General features: G+C 34.8%; 3 protein-coding genes across 4 annotated transcripts; 2 read left to right on the forward strand and 1 right to left on the reverse strand.

Moving 5' to 3' along the window:
- The first annotated feature begins 850 nt into the window (after positions 1 to 850).
- On the forward strand, positions 851 to 2,665 carry LOC144850331 (uncharacterized). The gene is made up of 2 exons (XM_078707591.1): positions 851 to 1,590; positions 1,818 to 2,665. Exons 1-2 carry the CDS (start codon positions 883 to 885, stop codon positions 2,613 to 2,615), a joined length of 1,506 nt encoding a protein of 501 aa, XP_078563717.1. The 5' UTR covers positions 851 to 882; the 3' UTR covers positions 2,616 to 2,665.
- Positions 2,666 to 3,980: 1,315 nt separating this feature from the next.
- On the forward strand, positions 3,981 to 9,965 carry LOC144851177 (out at first protein-like). 2 transcript variants are annotated; one of them, XR_013614155.1, is made up of 5 exons: positions 3,981 to 4,198; positions 4,675 to 4,809; positions 5,421 to 5,598; positions 7,532 to 9,485; positions 9,557 to 9,965. XR_013614155.1 is itself a non-coding variant. In XM_078708746.1 (4 exons), the coding sequence occupies exons 1-4, from the start codon at positions 4,001 to 4,003 to the stop codon at positions 7,810 to 7,812; spliced, it is 792 nt and encodes a 263-aa protein (XP_078564872.1). In that variant the 5' UTR covers positions 3,981 to 4,000; the 3' UTR covers positions 7,813 to 9,965. The 2 variants fall into 2 exon arrangements, 1 of the variants encoding a protein (XP_078564872.1); XM_078708746.1 differs by having other exon boundaries at positions 7,532 to 9,965.
- Positions 9,930 to 16,957, reverse strand: LOC144851176 (retinoblastoma-binding protein 5-like). Its single transcript, XM_078708745.1, has 14 exons — positions 16,842 to 16,957; positions 16,364 to 16,389; positions 16,038 to 16,210; positions 15,499 to 15,639; positions 15,262 to 15,349; positions 14,802 to 14,873; positions 14,179 to 14,288; positions 13,562 to 13,734; positions 12,632 to 12,804; positions 12,136 to 12,253; positions 11,791 to 11,860; positions 11,447 to 11,546; positions 10,798 to 10,912; positions 9,930 to 10,276 (listed from the first exon to the last, which is right to left on the reverse strand). Exons 1-14 carry the CDS (start codon positions 16,858 to 16,860, stop codon positions 10,113 to 10,115), a joined length of 1,542 nt encoding a protein of 513 aa, XP_078564871.1. The 5' UTR covers positions 16,861 to 16,957; the 3' UTR covers positions 9,930 to 10,112.
- Positions 16,958 to 19,130: the final 2,173 nt, after the last annotated feature.

The raw sequence follows: 19,130 nt of genomic DNA on the forward strand, positions 1-19,130 counted from the left end.
GAGGAGCTCCCCGACAACTAAACAAAACAAAACTTGGATAGATTTTGAAGAATTCACACGCTATCTACAAAGCTCAGTAAGTTTCTATAAGTTAGAAATACTTAATTCGGACTTTTACATTAAAATTAATTATTAAACAATTAGGTATTTTACTTGATGTTAATGAATTATGTTTAGCTATAAATTTATAGAAAAAAAATCACATTACTACCCTGCTACAAATTGCTTAGGCCCCTAAGAAAAACACGACATGTTGTTGGCGCTCTTATGGATAAATGAATATTTATTTTTGTGCATGGCGAAGATTATGACCCGTAGATTATAGGCTATTGACATAAAACGGACTCACGGATTCTGTTATAGGCCTACTTAATAAAGTAAATCATGAGAATATTGTTTAATATAGTATGTATCTATGTTATGTTTTATATTTCAGATTGAATACTTTCATTGGATATAATAAAACAATTGTTTTTCTACTACCTCTGCAGCAGAGAGGTAAGAAATACATCTAACATATGAACGGGTTGTCTCACTATTAATGTTGTACAAGTTGGGCAATATTATAAAAATACAAGATAGATAGTTATTATGAAGTTCACATCATTTGATTCTGATTTACCATGAGGAGTAACATACATGATCACAATGTCATGAGACGTTATAATACTTATTATATTTAAAATAAATATTCAGTTGCTTATCTGAATTCACACATATTTATATCTTATTTCTTCAGAATGCCTAGAAGGTGGAAGAACATTTTAAAAGGTTGGAAAGCAACCAGAAATTGCTTTAAAAATAGGTAATTATACATTGTAGGCCTATCAGTATAAAGTTGCTAATAATATACAAAAAGCAGTAGGTGAAGAAAGTGAATAAATGAAGTTTTACATGTTTATAATATTTATTTTCAGCCGGACAGCCATTTCAGGCTTCTGTAGAAAATATTTCATGTGCTTTCAAAATTCCAACGATGATGAGAAAACGGAAAATAATGATTATCAAACATCTAAAGCCTGGTTAAATGTTTCACCTGCCCTACGAATTATAATTATTCGAATTATATATGGACTTGCCATCATCACACTACCTCAAACATCGGCCATCGCATATGAAAATCAAGAATTGCCATTTGACATTGACAACGGCATAATAAGTGGCTTTGCAAGAGATCTCCTCATTCTGGATGGACGCATCTTTGGACGTAGAAACGGCGAGCCTGACTCAATGATAGCTCTTAACTGGATCAGAAAATGGTGCTTCCTGGACGTTATCAACAATGTACCGGCAATTGGATACACACCAGATAGAAGTGACAGTAACATCCTTACTACCAATGGATATTGCTCGAGTCTTTCTAGCCTAAACCTCTCTCCACTGACCTCTTATTATCAACCACCAAGATTTAATAGCACGAACAAAGATAACAACGATGTACAGCCTGCTGACTTTAAGATTTCATCAGCTTCAGAACACTGGATGAAATGCATGACTATCGAAATCAAGGTAATGGATGAAAAGCTTCCGAATAATGTTAAATGGTTTGAATCTGATCTTCTGTATCCAGCAACGAATGATAAACATCAGGTAGGTTGAATTGAATTTAAAGTCTGACATTGTAATGTATAACCGTATTAATCCATGGTATAACCTACTGTCCGGAGAAATCTTTTCGAGCCGTTGGACTGGTAGGCCTACTGTTAACTGGTACTATTTTTTAGACTGGGACGGACATAATACCACAGAAAATACTGTAATATATCGACATTACGGGCCTATACCTTGATATAATGTTATATTTTTGCATTATATAGGTAGTACTTGGCACTGGTACATATGGAAAAGTTTTACTTCATCGTTTTGAAGTTTCTAATGGCGAACTCGTGGCTGTTAAGGCTATCACAACAACCAATCAATCGGGCAAATTCAATCGGTTCATCGACAAGCTGACAGTGTTATTTGAGGCTAGAATAATGATGGTTCTGTCTCAGGAGAGTGACGTGTTTCCACGGGTTTATGGCGTTTGTGAAGCAGTTACATCAGACACACAATGGGCCATTGTTATGGAATTTGTTGGCGACTCAACATCATTCAAATCAACATCACTGATGAAAGCTTTGGCAAGTGGTTCACCACATATGACCACGATTGATTGTTTTCACATTATTTTGGACATCGCAGAAGGAATCGAGATACTACAGAAGAATAGTTTGATTCACAATGACCTGGCAAGCCGTAATATTCTCCTTTACAACAAGGGTCCTCGTATCTCCGCAAAAATTGTCGACTTTGGCTCAGTTTGCACCGCAGAAGCACCGTTTGATTTTTTCCAATTAAACAATACCGACAAAGCTGATGTCTTCGACCTAATGCAAGATCACCCGGAACATGCACCAGAGCTGTACAACATCAACACACCACCGACCTTTTCCTCAGACATCTACAGTTTTGGTGTCATAATTGAAGGAATTGCCGCCAACAAAGCATTAATGCCGCTAATGGATATCAGCGGACCCTGCCTTCATTCCAGACCAGGCCAAAGACCAGCCATCGAAGACTTAATTGATAACATTGAATACGAATTTTTTAATTTCACAAAGAATCAAAATTAATATTGTTTATTGATAATAATATATTCATTATGCTGTGTATAGTCACGTTTATACAAATAAATACATTATAATATTTTAACTGAAAGTTTATAAATTATTATTTGATATAGTTTGGTAATGATAACAACGCTATACGATTCTCACAAATTAATGACTAATCACTGATCACTACTTCAACAAATCTTACTGAAGTTTATCAATCTGCCTACAAAACTGGACATACATTAAACAAACTTTTAAATTTTCATTTTTTATTGATACTCCTTCGTCCTCGATTTGATACGATTGGTAAAAATGTTCTTCTTGAACGACTTTCAAACAATTTCGGTTTTTCTGGCACATGTTCTTAAATGGGTTTCATCATACATTTCTGATCTAATCATTTATACACAGTATATAAATAATTAATTTTCCACTCCATATTTCTTAAATTGTGGTGTGTTCTGTGAGGTTCTGTTCTCTGGCCTCTCTTATTTTCTTTGTATATTTCCCCTGTCGCAAATATCACTCGTTCACAGTCATGATCCAATTCTATAATAATGCTGATATGACGACAACCAATCTTCCTATCAATCCATCTAGCCTAATCAACTTTGTGTTTCTGATAAACTTCGAAACTGTTTTCATGAAATTGAATCGTGGATGTCATGTAGGCCTAATTTGAATTTTTCACTTCAAATTTAATTCTTTTCCAAAGCAGCTTTCATCACTCAAGCTCCAATCTGCATCCTCAGTTCGTAACTTAACCGAACCGAACCGAGCCGATATTAGATCAACACTGATATATGTTTTACTAACATTTAGCAAAATCGTTCAATACTATCTTCGAAATACATTTTTTTGACAACCCAAGTTCAGATTTGTGTTCATGCTGTTATTTAAACAAGGCTCGATTATTGTAATTGTCTTCTTTTCACTGCCTTCTCACATTTTCGCCTCCTCACCACACTCACCCCACAAAAAAAATCAAAGATCAGCTGCCCCTATGTGTGTACATCGTCACCACACCGTCATAAAGATGTTAAAGGTTATGAGACGATGGACGCTCTTTTTCCTTTGTCTTCTTCTCATCGATCACTTTTTTATTGAAACTTTCACCCACTTTCATGCCCACTTTGAGTACTCATTTAAAATAATTTAAAAAAAACTCATTTTCATGGACGGTCCATGCAAACACTGAACACGAAAAAACACGAGTTTCACTATTATTATTATTATCATTATAATGAGGAATTAATTGGAAACAAAATTCATGATTTCCGTGGAAATACGGTTGACCGTGCCGATAGAAATTGATGAATTACACACACGAATGACGAACGTGCCGATAGCCAGCCACTTTCTTTTCGCGAAAATCTAAAAATAAGTGAGGACATAAACAAAAAATGGCGTTGTTTTTACGCTTCGCCTCTATATTATCGTTAACATCACTTGTGACGAGTCAACTAGTTGTTAATGTTAAAAATAAAGGTGGAGATTTAATACAAGAAAATATTCAAGCAGATATTCCGAATGATGTAGTGAGATTAAGTTTCCAGAGGCTAGACGGAACACTTGTTTCGATTCTGATTGATTTTCAGACGGTGGGTAACGCACTTTTGCCGCTGTGAGGAACAGGATGTAGGCTGCCTAGGCTGTTATTTAGGGGCCTAGCTAGGCTAGACAAAACCCAGTACTGTACCTTTATATTGAAGTTGTTAGAATTTTACAATTTAATAATTTTATCTAGGCCTATTAAATATTAAATATATGCATATTACTTAGTTAGGCCTTAATTAATAAATGTTTAAAAAAACTAGGCCTAGCTAGGGCCTAGGCCTAGGCATAAATAAATTAAAAGCAATACATTTTCCATCATAATAATATCATACGAATAATTATTGGTATTTAATCTTAAACAAATACGAAGTAGGCCTAGCCTATTGTTATTTCATTATTTCACAGTTTGCTCAATTATGAATGTCTTTTAAGCCAGTGTAAATTTAAATGTATTAAATTTAAAGAATAATTTAAAAGTTCATACTAAATGTACTGTACTTTTTTATTAACTGCATTTCAGGAAACAAAAATACAGCGTTTAATTGTATTAGGTGAACAAGAACGAGATGAAGGACGCTATCAGGTGGTTTGCTTTGTCAGTAAATTCAATAGAAATGACTTCATCTCATCTGATTCAATGTCTAAACTCCGGCAGGTTGGTAGGCCTACACATGTTTACTTCTTGGATACTGTATATATTTAGATGGAGAAAGAATATGCCTTTTTCATGACAGAAGACATCTTCTTGAAACAGAAATAACAGTAACATAAAAACATTTTCAGGGGATTTCAGTACACCATGTTAATTAAAAAATTGTATTTCCTAAGAAAAAAAAATTACTGTAAAATGTTTTTAAAAGATTGGCTTATATTACTGAATGATTAACACAAATTAGAAAATTTTTTTTCATCGCCTAAATCTAACAGAAAAAGACACAGTATTAAAACATAGGCACACTGTCCATAACTTGTTATCGCGGTGCCTATGCTTATACACTGTGTTTTATACATATCTTTTTCGTTGGATTTTAGGCAATTAAAACGATTTTTCAAATTTGTTTTAATTATACAGTGATGTAGGTTGGTTACGCTTACCTTAACAGCATTGTTTGTCATCGATCGAGGATGTCTTTCATTTCGTGAAAAAGGCATAGGGAAGAAAAATGTTGTTTGGGCTTAAACTATACTAATTTATTGGATTTTTAAAATTAGTTTCCTTATCAAACTTTTTTTTCAATGACTACCAAATGTGTTTTTTCTTTTTAGAAAAATCCGGGTACAATTCGAACACCAGAAGAAGATTTAGGAATCGAAGACCACACTATGAATTTAGCAATTGACCCGAAAAAGTCGAGTCAGTTCAGCAAGCATATTGAAACAATGTGCGCTGAAGCAAAAACTACTACTTTTACTAGTGTATTAGACATCAAAGGATGGTCAAAAGGTTAGTGAAAAATTGTAGTTGTAGAAAAATATTGGCAATGTCTGTAAAGCTCTGTCTATACTGTCAAGCTAGTTTGACAAAGAAAATGTGATGTGCCCAAATATGGTGGTGATATGCCCAAACATGGTAGTGATATTCCCAAATATGGTAGTGATATGACATCATCATGTCCATATATAGGGCACATCACATATAAAGTTTGACAGTGTAGACAAAGCTTAGTTGTTTTTCTCATTTTTTAAAAGGGCATTTCTCTTAAGTGGAATGAAGATGATACCACACCCCTTGGCTCTCACTGTACTGGTGGGCCAGATGCAGCGATCTCCCAAGTCCCTGATGAACGAGGAGTTCCCTATGTTCCAGTGATCTCCCTCTCTCATACAATCAATCATCCAGATAGTACATCAATTTACCTTTAAAGCTCTGTCTACACTATCAAACTGACAAAAAGTGTGATGTGCCCAAATGGTGGTGATATGCCCACATGTGATAGTGATATGACATCATCCTGTCCATGTATGGGTACATCACATTTTCATCACATCGTCCAATACATAGGGCCTGTTTCTGCTGCAACTGCTCAAAATACGGTATAAAAATACGGTATAAAATACGGTATTTTTTATACCGTATTTTTTAGTACCCCGTTTCTGCTAACAATACTTCTTGGGTGGTCGTGTTAAATTTCATCCTTTTTACCCAAATTGCCATTCATTTTAATTTGGTCGATAATTAAAAGTCGCAATAAAGGAAGTTTTACTCACTTTCAACAGGCTAGCCCTAGTGATAGAGATGTTGTGAGAGCACAGAAAACATCGTAATGGGGACAACTAAATTCGTTCCTCCCCGAGTTATTGTCTTTTGCAATGTTGTACTGCTTTCGCAGGCTCTTAGCTTTGAGTTTACGTGCTTTGGAGACAAGTCTATTCCGTACTCCTGCTTTATTTTTTTAGAAATGTCTTTATAAATGTGGTTGTCCCTTTTATTACCTTTTAGTTGGCCGGACATTTAGCTTCCCCTCCCCCTCCTTCCCCACACCCTCCTTCCCCACACAGATTTATATAGTAAATACTGTGACGTCTTTCACTCCACATTTTCGCCGAATATATCTATACAGCTAACAGCAACAGAAAATAAAAAGACGATGTTGACCTCATGTCGTAGGTCAAACAAAATACGGTATTTTTTATTGGCAGCAGAAAAGGGTACAAAAAATATGGTATAAATTTGTAAATACCGTATTTTATCCACAAATTTTGTGGGGAAAATACGGTATACAAAATACGGTATTTTTTTTATGAGCGCAGTTTCTGCTGCCAACAAAATATGGTATAAATACGGTATTCAAAAAATACCGTATAAAATACGGTATTTTCTTGGCAGCAGAAACAGGGCCATAGAAACCTTCCCAAGGACTAAAAGGTCCCAGTTGTCCTTAATACAATTAAAAACACATTCCGATTCCAAACTTTATTTGGCCAGCCCAAATATAGCTGGTATTGGGAAAGTTAACTGCTAGGTCTTCTATGGATGGAGAAAAATGCGTCTATGGAACATCAGCATGTCACGTTTCACATAACCATTGCTAAAGATGCTAATATTTTAATAATAGCACTGTTTATATGTGATATGTTTTCATGCTTATAAAATCCCCAAAAGAGCGTGTGGCGTGGTGACGTTGTATGGACTACTAATCATGAGTTTGAATCCAATGGTCGTTGCATTGCTTTTGTATCCTTAGGCAAGACACTTTACTTACGTTTGCCTCTCCACCCAGGTGTACAAATGGGTACCTGGTAAAGTCAAGACACAACTTTGTGCTGATTACTTACTTACTTATCCTATATTAGATATTTCATTTTTCCATAATTGGGACCTCTGCTGATGTGTTCCATTATTGCTATGATTACACATAGTTGTTATTGTATTTCAGGAAGCAATGTAACATATCAAGGACTTATGAATTTTGCACATAGACTGAACACAGAAAAAATATCAAAATGTTCCCAAGTAAGCAAATCATCTGTGCCGTGTGCCTGTGCATTAGATGTTTGCATCGGCTGGTATCCGTGCGGATTGAAGTACTGCCATGGAAGGGATCCTGCAGGAAAGATTATAAATTATCGGTGTGGAATCAAGACATGCAGTAAATGTCATCATTTTACATATCAAGTTCAAGACAGGCATTTCTGTCTGTGGGGCGGCCGATCGTAATACTAATAACACAATTTATTTTATACATTGTTTTTATACGAGGTGAATTACCAATACAGTAGCTAATATAATATACAAATAATGAATGTTTATGAGTGCGATGGTATAAGTAATTTCAAGAGGTGAAAAATGAAAATATGACTTTCATCTTTCAGCGAATGAAATTATTTGTACCATAGCACAAATATAAAGACATTCAATATTTGTTTTATATAACATCTAAATTGATTCTAGTCATTTCATTCAGATTGAATGATAGGCTAGGATACCTAATTTGTTGTTTTCTAAAGAAGGTATTTACCTCTATATATAGGACTGCATATTTTGATTTGTTTTTGGTATTTTCTAAGTCTGCATCATAAAGTATTTTCGTGTCACTCATGACAGAGCAAAATTGTGAGGTTGTGCAATTCACCGGACTTGTGCTGGAGCATGCGCACAACATTGCTGTTATGCTGTCATTAAGGTTTTTCGCTGTCCTGGTTTCATCCGGTAAAGATTTGGAATTCACCGCAATATGTTCAGTGATTGATAGGGCATTTTTTCATCCAATCAGATGACAGGAATCTATTTTAGTACGGCTGTGTGGCGCAGTGTGTTGGGGGTTCGAATCCAACTCTCGCCACATTGTTTGTATCCTTAGGCAAGATACTTTACTTATGTTTCCCTCTCTCCACCCAGGTGTATATGGGAACCCGTTTACATCAAGACAAAACTTTGCACCGATTACTAGCTGCATTATGGGAGTATGTTTCCATACGTGTTTGATCCAAAAAAATGACTGGGGTAATAATGTTCAGCGCTTAGAGGTTTCATTAGGCGCTATATAAATCCAGGTTATTATTTAGGTGTTATATATAGATTACATTTTAAATCCATAGTCACAGCCTCTAAAGGATTATCAGGGTTGGTGCATTACTACAAGACAATATAAAACATACTGATACAACTGTACATGTTTTAATATTCAAAATATGCTACATTTAAACTAAATACTGTGTATTGTAGCAGTAATACTGCTACACACAATACAACAATATTAGAAAAGTTATTAATTCTAAAACTATAGGATAACTATTTATGCTCTCTTTGGAAAAACAAAGGTATTTGTAAAAGTCAATCAAATGACATGACAATATAATATTATTGTTATAATATAATAACAATAGAATTGTATCATCACAATATTACTGCTCTTGCTATCGGTCATGCTAATCTTTGCCTAGTATGCTCGGTATCGCCAGGTAGGACTCGGTATCGCCTAAATGATTTATGATATAAAATGATGTCAAGTACATGTTATTAAGATGCTTAATTTAACTTTATATTTTTCTTACCAGAAACAAGTTAAAAATAAGTTAAATGATTGTTACATTTTTCATTCGTCACAACGCGTCAACAACTACATAACAGCATTTTGATATTTTATATTAAAAAATGCTTGAACGTAAAATTAAATATCACAATAACATTATTATGTTAGCATGTTCTTGATAATACCGGGTGAAGATTAGCATAAGACCCTGCTAATCATGATTTCCATTTGATTGGACGTGTGAAAATATTAATTCATCAAAGGCAGCATAACTGGTTATCCTGTAGTTCTAGGATGATACATTTTATATTGTTTGAAGGTTTGCATGGCGAAATCGAATGTTGATATAAAGTTTGCGGTACACCACGTGTATTAGTTCTGAAAAGAACTGTTGAGTTTCTCGACGTTTCGATTGATCGAAACGTCGAGAAACTCAACAGTTCTTTTCAGAACTAATACATGTGGTGTACCGCAAACTTTATATCAACATGATACATTTTCTAATATCTTTTGTTTTATATACGAAAAATACATATTTATCTAGTTACGTGTCCTAGTATAAATGGGCCTTTAAGATTCTAAAAATGATGATGAAGACAAACCCTAAGACCCCATTGTATTCTATCTTCATCCCTTCCTCCCTCCATTTCTTTTAGTATACTTTAGTTTTGTATTAAAAAGAACTACCATCACTTTAGTTTATATTACAAACTTATTCATTTTTCCTCATGGTGAAAGTATCAAATTTTACCTTAGGATATCACTATTTTTTAAATTGTCTTATAAATATTCTTTAACAAAAAATCAATACAAGCACTTGACAGAGTTGGTAGGTTTGGCTGGCTATAAACATGAGGCCACGTTTGCCTGCATATTATCATATTACAAATGAATCATCCACTGTCGCTTTTGATTGGTCAACCCTCTTGGGTTGTGCTGGGAATCAAGCTTTAAATTATGCACAACAACATTATAAATTAACATTTCAATCCTGGGCATCTGATGATCTATTTTTAGACGACTGTTTTATGTTTCTGTGTTTAGACACTCCATCCTTTGATCGAGAACTCACTTTTGACTTTGAAATATTTGTAGTCTTTTTCTTCATCTTGCCCTCGCCACCTTTACTCAGTGCAAGAGGGTGGATTTCTGGGGAAAAAATTACAATGTTTTGTTTAAGATCAGAAAATATATATAGCTATATACCTGTTACAGTCAATACACAACTTTGCGTTGATTACTAGCTGCATTATGGGAGTATGTTTCCATACATGTTTGATCCAAAAATGACCGGGGTAATAATAGGTACAGCGCTTAGATGTTTCACAACATTAGGCGCTTTCTGATTCAGAATTACCATGTATATATTTATCTGTTTTTACATTGTAAATTAATGTGTTAAATAAGTCATAAGTAATGATGAGGACATATCATTGAATCGCAGAATTAATGTAATAGTACCATTTTTTTTATGTAAATAATCCTTTATTTTGATTTATATACTGTACAATGTAAATTATGTTTGAAGTGAGTGGATGCAAGATAAGACAACCTATTTTATATTGCATAGTACAAAGTAGTTTTTAAGCCCAGATATTATGTTATTTAAGTTGTATAGTTGTGTATATTTTGGAATAAATTTATAAAAAATAAAACAGTATTTGATTTACCGTCCGATGGTGCATTTTTCAAATCTACTTCAACAGCTTTGAGTTTCTTCTTTTTGGGTGATGGACTTGTTGATTCTCCTGTAGCTGCACGCTTTTCAGCCAGGGGTTCATCAGTCTAAAATTCAATAATTATTAATTAATTATACACAACAATACCCCTTTCACAACAAGCGCTGCAGTGATACTCTGGAGGAACTCCTAAGAAACTGCAGGGAAACGCCATTCCCATCTACCTACCTGCATTTCGATGATAATTAGAATCATTTCAATTAATAATATTTTTATTGTTTTAACTTATTTTAATAAGGAGTCATATTTTATTTATACTATTATTTTATTTATACTACTATATGTTTTGTACAAATTTATTTAAAATGAACTATAAAGCAATGATTGATCGTGTGAGGATAACCCTTTGACCCAACATCCTGGAGTTTCCGGCGTATCTCCACCCAGCACAGAACATTCAGCTGTGTGTGTTTTGAACTCCGGATTTTGATTTTTACCATTCACAACTACAAATCCTGAGTTGACATCCCAGTGTTTCAAAGCACTGTTTGCTAGTTGATGTGGAAGGGGTACAAGATTAAACTTGTAGCCACCTTCCTTACTCTGGTGGGGCTCATGGTAAGATACATTGTTTACTTACAGGGTCTGTTGCCGGTGCCCAGCTTGGTTCCTCAGGTTCTTCTATCTCCGGCGCAACTGGTAAAAACAGCAATGCACTACCATCTTCATCTTCCTCGTCACTACAATATTTGATTAACATTGCACAATAATTATTAATAAATACATTTGTTATTTATTATTATTGCGAGATGGGGTGGGAGGAGAGAGTGCAGTGGCATAACACAGTGAGCAAAGGCTCCTGGTTTAGCACTTTTAAGTGATAGTTGCATTGGACTGCACATGCTCTGGGGAGCCCCTGGGTTTTATGTAACATCAAAAATCATCAAAAACAACAAAATCTATCTGATAGCCTGATGACTTTACCTGCTCATGAAGGCTGCAATTGCATCCACAGAAACAACATCAACTTCCTCATCCTCCAGTTGACGAGCATCTACCAAAAAAAAGCAAAAATGTGGAAATAGAATTTGCATTTTATTTGAACAACTGTACCCAATCTAAAATTCAAAATTGTGTATGAATAATAAATAAATGTAAGTATCTCTAAAGCTCTGTCTGCACTATCAAACTAGATTGGCAAAAAAAGTGTGCCCAAATATGGTAGTGATATAGGACATTATCATGTCCATATTTGGGCACTTCACACTTTTTTTGTCCAACTACTTTGATAGTGTAAACAGAGCTTCAAAGAATGTTGCCTCATCTTACCAACAGCATCTTCTACAGACTTGTCTTCATCTTCAATATCAAACTCACTCTCACGTTCTTCATACTCAACATTCTCATCGAGTTCTTTAAAGTCGGGAGCATATGCACTCCAATTTTCCTGGCAAAAACAGTTATTGAATAAAAATGCATCTGTTAACTAACTAGGTTTTAAGCTAGTGTGTGATGTTACCGAATTAAGGCCTGTTCACACTACCCATGATAAATAGATAAATATACATTGCACTGAGGAAGGGTTAGAGTTGCCAGAAAGCTCTGCAAATTCTTTCTTTGCTTATTTTATTTGTATCTCCATTGAGATCCAGTCAATGATACCCACAGCATTGTCATTTATTCAGTAATTTGCCTTTGGATTTAAATATACAATTATAATCTATTCATCATTGTTATTGTCCTAACGTAAACGGGCCTATAAAAAAAAAAGTTTTTTTAAATATAAATTCAGTCTAAAAGAGATCGGTAAAAGAGCAATACATACTACTTGATTCTGTGCCCATAGTGACACAACGCCACTAGAAACAGATGCAATGATTGGTCGAACAGGATGCCACACAACGTCCAATAGCAGTTCACCTCTGGTGCCATGAAGAATCTTGACTAAGTTACCATATTTCTTCTCCCATATGTAAAGAGCATGCTGTCTGGCAGAACCTTCATATGAATAAGACTTATGTCAATTTAACATTCCTCCAGTTACTGAGGATTCCAGTAACAATGCAGCTCCATTCATTGTCAGCAGGCAGGGAGAAAATACTCTTTTTAAAGTAAAATCGTGCATTTATGTACATTGGACTCACCAAAGACAATAATACATGGCAATACAAATTCAGGAAAGCATTTGCCTAAGGAACCATGTCAAAATTATTCTACTGACGTTACTGCAGTACAGTACTACATTTTGTTTACACTTTAAAACCGGTTTATGCAATTATTTAGCAACCTTTTTTTGGATAAACGTATACACACTGTTTATTGCATGAATGCTTCATAAACTGCTTCATTGTATCTATTGCAAAAACTAAAATCATTTTGTTACTGCAGTAACATACTTTTGATATGAAGCCTAACAATACTCTAGTACTAGTCTATGCATATGTCAGAATTTGAACCCATGACCTGCAGGTCTACAGCAGCTGCAGTAAAAATGTAGTTACTGCAGTAACATAACTTTGACATGATCCCTAACAGAACTCTAGTAATAGTCTATGCTTATGTCAGAATTTGAACCCATGACCTGCAGGGTTACAGCAGCTGCAGTAAAAACTTGAGTTACTGCAGTAACATGATTTTGACACGATCCCTAAAAATACTCTAGTACTAGTCTATGCCTATGTCAGAATTTGAACCTATAATATGCAGCCAAGCATGTAAAACTGTTATTCTTCCTATATGTTGCTGCATACTGTACCTGCAACAATGTATTCTCCATCCCCTGAGAAACAGCATTTCTTCCATGCTGTCCTATTTACCAGATCCTGGAGTTTTTGAATTGGTTCTGGCTCACCATCTTTGCCACATGCTAATACTTCCCGACTTTCGTAAACTCGGATCACACGGTCAGCAGTATTTACTAGGAAACAACTGACACAAGGGAGAAGAAAATAGAGTTACTTTATTTTTAATAATGCGGATATAAAATAAAACATAACCACTTGAACATGAATGGGTTTCCTATCTGTCTACACTATCAAACTAGTTTGACAAGCAAGTGTAATGTGCCCAAATATGGTTGTGATATGACATCATTATGTATATGGGCACATCACATTTGTTTGTCACTTAATGTGTGATAGTGTAAACAGAGCTTTACGCCAAATGTTACTGGTAAAATGTGATCTGTGCCACCTTTAACAACTTAATTTTCAACGAATAAATCTTAAACGTGTAAATTGTAATCCGCACGTCAAAACGCATCAAAAACGAGTATCATGTATGGTATTGAAGTCAAGCTACACAGTGTAGTACGTAAGTTTTACTCATACGTATACAAAGGATTCCCAAACTGCCTTCTGTATGTTTACTTACTCTCCTCTTCTTGCAAATTCAATAGATTTGATTGCTGTTGTATTGCTGGAACCTGTACTAACTTTGAAACTTGCATCAACTTTCAGTGTTTTTGTGTTCACAACTATGACCTTTAGTTTCAAGATAAAAATACAATTGTTACAAATTCAGTATATAACTAGGAGACTATAACTATATAACTAAGGAGACTTACTATGTACATAAACCAGGTAATAAGGAGACCTATTATAACTGGTTAGTATATAAACCAGTTAATAAGGAGACCTATTATAACTGGTTAGTATATAACAAGTCAATATAGAGACCTATTATAACGGGTTAGTATATAAACCAGTTAATAAGGAGACCTATTATAACTGGTTAGTATATAAACCAGTTAATATGAAGACCTATTATAACTGGTTAGTATATAACAAGTCAATATGGAGACCTATTATAACTGGTTAGTATATAAACCAGTTAATAAGGAGACCTATTTTAACTGGTTAGTATATAACAAGTCAATAAGGAGACCTATTATAACTGGTTAGTATATAAACCAGGTAATAAGGAGACCTATTATAACTGGTTAGTATATAACAAGTCAATAAGGAGACCTATTATAACTGGTTAAATCTTGTTACCTTTCCTTTGGCGTTGCCCGAATAAATATGACTTCCTCTGCGGTCGAATGTTGCAACAATATTTAGATCAGACTGCAAAGACAATATATTTGTTTACTACATAAATATGAATTAATCAATAGTTTTAATTAACACATTTCCAAGTTCTATCTACACTATCAAATATGGTAGTGATATGACATCATCATGTCCGTATATGGGCCCATCACATTTGTTTTCACATACATTTTGATAGTGTAGACAGAGCTTTAGGATATAATTTCTATTTTAGGAATTTAGAGAGCCATACCATACAAATAAAGAATAACAAAACAATATAAAAGTTACAAGTAAAATTGTTGTGCAGGCAAGATGAATTAACTTAAGCCAAGGATTAGGTTTGTAGTATGGGCAGGTGCTTCTGTACCAAGAAGCCTCTTCACTGCCAAACCATTGTCAATGTTTATTCTGTTAAACTTACGTCTTCTTCTAGTTGTATATCTGAATGTGTGCCATCAGTGCTAAGCACCACTGGGGTGTGCTTCATAGGACAAACAAGCATCTGATCTCTACAGTAACAACAAAATAAAGTGGCACTAATTTTATGCAAATTAGCCCAATTATAATTGGCAGATAGATGTACTGTATGTGATTCTGCATAAATTATACTTATTTTGTTACTAGCGTAGTCATACGGAAAGTGGTTAAATTTTCGTACCTTTTTCGTGGATTAAACATAACCTTCAAAACTGGAGAAGGAAACCTGAAGCGGTAATCACAGTCACCAGACAGAACATCCCATATTGAGACCATGTTGTCAGTAGATGCACTCAACAGTTTGTGACCATTTCGACTCCAACTGAAAGAATAAACAAACACAAAATGTAATCAATTTGTATATATATATTGGACACTGTTATTATTTTTATTATTTATTTATACTGGGTCACCTAAAGACTGGTCTCAAAGGGCCCAGGTATGATCAGTGGCTGTGAGTGTACTAACACAGCGAACTGTGAGAAATCTTGGGAGAAAGCACTATTTGATTCCTATGATTGGTCATTTTAATACCTGGGCAATACACACACAGAACAAAAACAGTCTTCTCATCTGTGTGTTTTCTTCCGAGATTTCACAAAGGGCCCTTTGAAATTTCCACAAATTTGTCTTCACAAACCTGGTTACAACTTGTTATCAAGTTGTTATTTTTTTCAGGTGTGAAAAAAGGGTATATACTTTCAATGTAGTGACACTTGCCTCAGTGAACATACAGGATGGACATGAGCACTGATGATCTTACAAATTCCCCTGGTCAAAAAATCCCAGATTACGATCCTGCCATCGTTACAACCAACAGCAAGAAGGCTCCCTCTCTTGTTGAAGCAACATGTTAGTGCAATACTGATACAGTCCAGGGTGCCATCACTTTCCTACAAATACATGTAAAAGTGTGCAGGTTAAAAACGTGCAATTACAGTACTTCATTGTAATTTTTTTTCACTAACACTAAAAACAGTAACAAGAAAGAATGTTGCAATATTTTTTAACTATAAACAAAAGTCTTTCTTCATTTTTCTACTTACCTCAGGATAATTTTGACCAAATGACTCTATGACAAAAGAAACAAAACATCTTATTATAAATGTTTAGCCTAATTAAGATAAGACACACATAAATAAATAGGTAGGCCTAGCTAGCCTAGGGCCTAGCAACAACACTGTTCATTCAAACGTGGGCTTACTAGGCTAGGCCTAGTAGTGTATTAGTTGGTATTAATATGTTGCTAATGGTTGACATTTTAGCAACAAAAAAGTCTAGTCCTACGCCTCTATAGTAGGTATGTGACTGAACCTCGGCTCACAACTGCCTGCTGCTGGGCTGGGGGAGCACGGCCAGTCCGCGAACAGTTGACAGTTCAGTAAATACTAAAGTTGGGCATAGGCCTATACAATAGGAGGGCCTAGGCCTAGCCTAGGCTAGCCTAGCTAGGCCTAACCAGTTTAGAATCTTAAACAAAATTCTATACACATTTTTATGTTAGTCAACGTAATGTGTACTTACCCAACAGTTCTAAATTCATTTTCTAAGTAAGTAAAATAACATTTAATTTAAATACAACGTTCAAAACAAAAACACACGGCGGCCGGTACGCCAAAAACAAAAGACAGAGAGAGCGCATGCGCACAGAGGTGGTATATTCAGAGCGTCATTTCGCGACGACCGAGCATTCTCTACTTCTACGGAGCGCCATGTATGCCTTTTTATTTACTTCCGAAATAGAAATAGTACTACCGGTAACTGGTCAAGTGGACCAAATTTAGCACCGGTGTAGCACAGTGTTATAAAATAGTTTCGTAGGTTAATACACTGTGCTCCTGTGTACCAAATTTAGCACCGGTGTAGCACAGTGATATAAGAAATAAGTCACTAATTTTAATATATTTTCGTATGTTAATACACTGTGCTCAAGTGGACCCAATTTGGCACCAGGGGAGCACAATGATATAAAATAGAAACCGTAACTGAATTTTAATATCTTTTCGTTACATTGTGCTCAAGTGGACCCAATTGGCACCAGTGAGCACAGTAAAATGAAATGGAAATATAAGTCACCGAATTTTAATATCTTTTCGTATGTTAATACACTGTGCTCAAGTGGAACTAATTCGGTGCCAGTGAGCACAGTGATATAAAATAGAAATAAAGTCACTGAATTTTATTATCTTTTCGTATGTTAATACACTGTACTCACGTGGAACCAATTCGGTGCCAGTGAGCACAGTGATATAAAATATAAAAAAGTCACTACATTTTAATATCTTTTCGTATGTTACGTTAATACACTGTGCTCACGTAGAACCAATTTGGAGCCAGGGGAGCACAGTGATATAAAATAGAAATAAGTCACTACATTTTAATATCTTTTCGTATGTTAATACACTGTACTCAAGTAGCCCAATTTAGCACCAGTGGAGCACAGTGATATAACATTGAAATAAAGTCAATACATTTTAATATTTTTTCGTTTTTTAAGTATGCATGGAATATTTATTGAAAACTTAGCTTGAAATATTGTTTAATATTATTTTATTATTCATTTTTTTTTCAAGGTGAAATAATAATCATTTTTAATTTGTGAAACATTGTGCTCAAGTGGACCCAAATTGGCATGAGTGGAGAACAGTGATATTAAATTGAAATAAAGTCGCTAAGAAATACCTTTTGGTGGTGTGTTAATAGTTTGTGCTCCAGTGGACCCATTTTGGCGCATAGTAAAAAATCACATACAAAAACATAAAAAAACTGAAATCGCCATGAGATCAAATTATTGACTGGGATAAAATGTAATATTCATTTTCAACCTCCTTTACAAGTTGCAACCTTTACAGATACAGACTCTTTCATGTTTTCAATTTCTTCTATCTTAAAAATTCTGCCGTGTTCATTCATTTATTCAAACATTGAACAATACAATTAAAAAACCAACACAAAAATAACAAACTTGAAATTTAAGAATGCCTAGTGAGCGACAGGCCCGTAAAATGTGTTACCTATGCCTACTCTTACTATTATGTATACTTTTTAAATTAAATTTCTCCAATTTCAATAGAGAACAAGGCCATGTACATGGCTGCATGCAGTGTGCTCAAATTTGAGTTAGTGTTTACCGACCGACCAACCGACCGACCGACCAACCAACAGACATAGTGAGCTGTAGAGTCGCGTTTGCACGCGACTAAAAACTAAAATATCTAAAATACATAAATATTATCAACATAATTGTATTTCTATACAGATATTTAAAATAAAATTTGTTGAAGAGTAAGCGTATGAAATGAATTGAGTACATTTTTATCTAAAACAAATAAAATTCAAGAATTCAACATGAATGTCATCGTTGGCTGTACTGTCAGCGTGCTACGAACACGACACGATGCTCTGAGCAGGCCGACTAACTTTTTTCCGTTCAAGATTTACGAATAATTATAGCGCGATATAGGGGCCTACTACGAAAACTTTAGATAATAATGTGTCTTTTGGTAGGATTGCTGAACAAAAACAGGAAGACCTAGGCCTGCACTAGAAAAAGTTTCTAGTATACACAGTATACATTTTATTCCCATTATAACCTATGTCCGAGAGGCATAATTTAAAAGAATGGCTCTGGGCCTGTCTAAAGCTCTGTCTACACTATCATTATTGACAGTATGATGTGCCCAAATATAGTATTTATGTTATGACATCATTGTGTCCATACATTATCGTGTCCATGGACACTTCATATTTTTGTTGTCACATAAAAGTTTGATAGAGAATGTGTAGAGCTTAACACACGCCATCAACGTTTGT

Source organism: Antedon bifida, chromosome 8 (genome assembly GCF_963402885.1).
Source record: "Antedon bifida chromosome 8, ecAntBifi1.1, whole genome shotgun sequence".
Classification (NCBI taxonomy): Eukaryota; Metazoa; Echinodermata; class Crinoidea; order Comatulida; family Antedonidae; genus Antedon; species Antedon bifida.

Coding starts and splice junctions, on each gene's coding strand:
- LOC144850331 (XM_078707591.1), top strand. CDS start 883: ATGAAGTTTTACATGTTTATAATATTTATTTTCAGCCGGACAGCCATT. Junction 1,591..1,817: donor CAACGAATGATAAACATCAG/GTAGGTTGAATT, acceptor TGCATTATATAG/GTAGTACTTGGCACTGGTAC.
- LOC144851177 (XM_078708746.1), top strand. CDS start 4,001: ATGGCGTTGTTTTTACGCTTCGCCTCTATATTATCGTTAACATCACTT. Junction 4,199..4,674: donor TTCTGATTGATTTTCAGACG/GTGGGTAACGCA, acceptor ACTGCATTTCAG/GAAACAAAAATACAGCGTTT. Junction 4,810..5,420: donor CAATGTCTAAACTCCGGCAG/GTTGGTAGGCCT, acceptor TTTTCTTTTTAG/AAAAATCCGGGTACAATTCG.
- LOC144851176 (XM_078708745.1), bottom strand. Junction 14,289..14,801: donor CGGGCAACGCCAAAGGAAAG/GTAACAAGATTT, acceptor TTGAAACTAAAG/GTCATAGTTGTGAACACAAA. Junction 12,805..13,561: donor TGGAGAATACATTGTTGCAG/GTACAGTATGCA, acceptor ATTCATATGAAG/GTTCTGCCAGACAGCATGCT.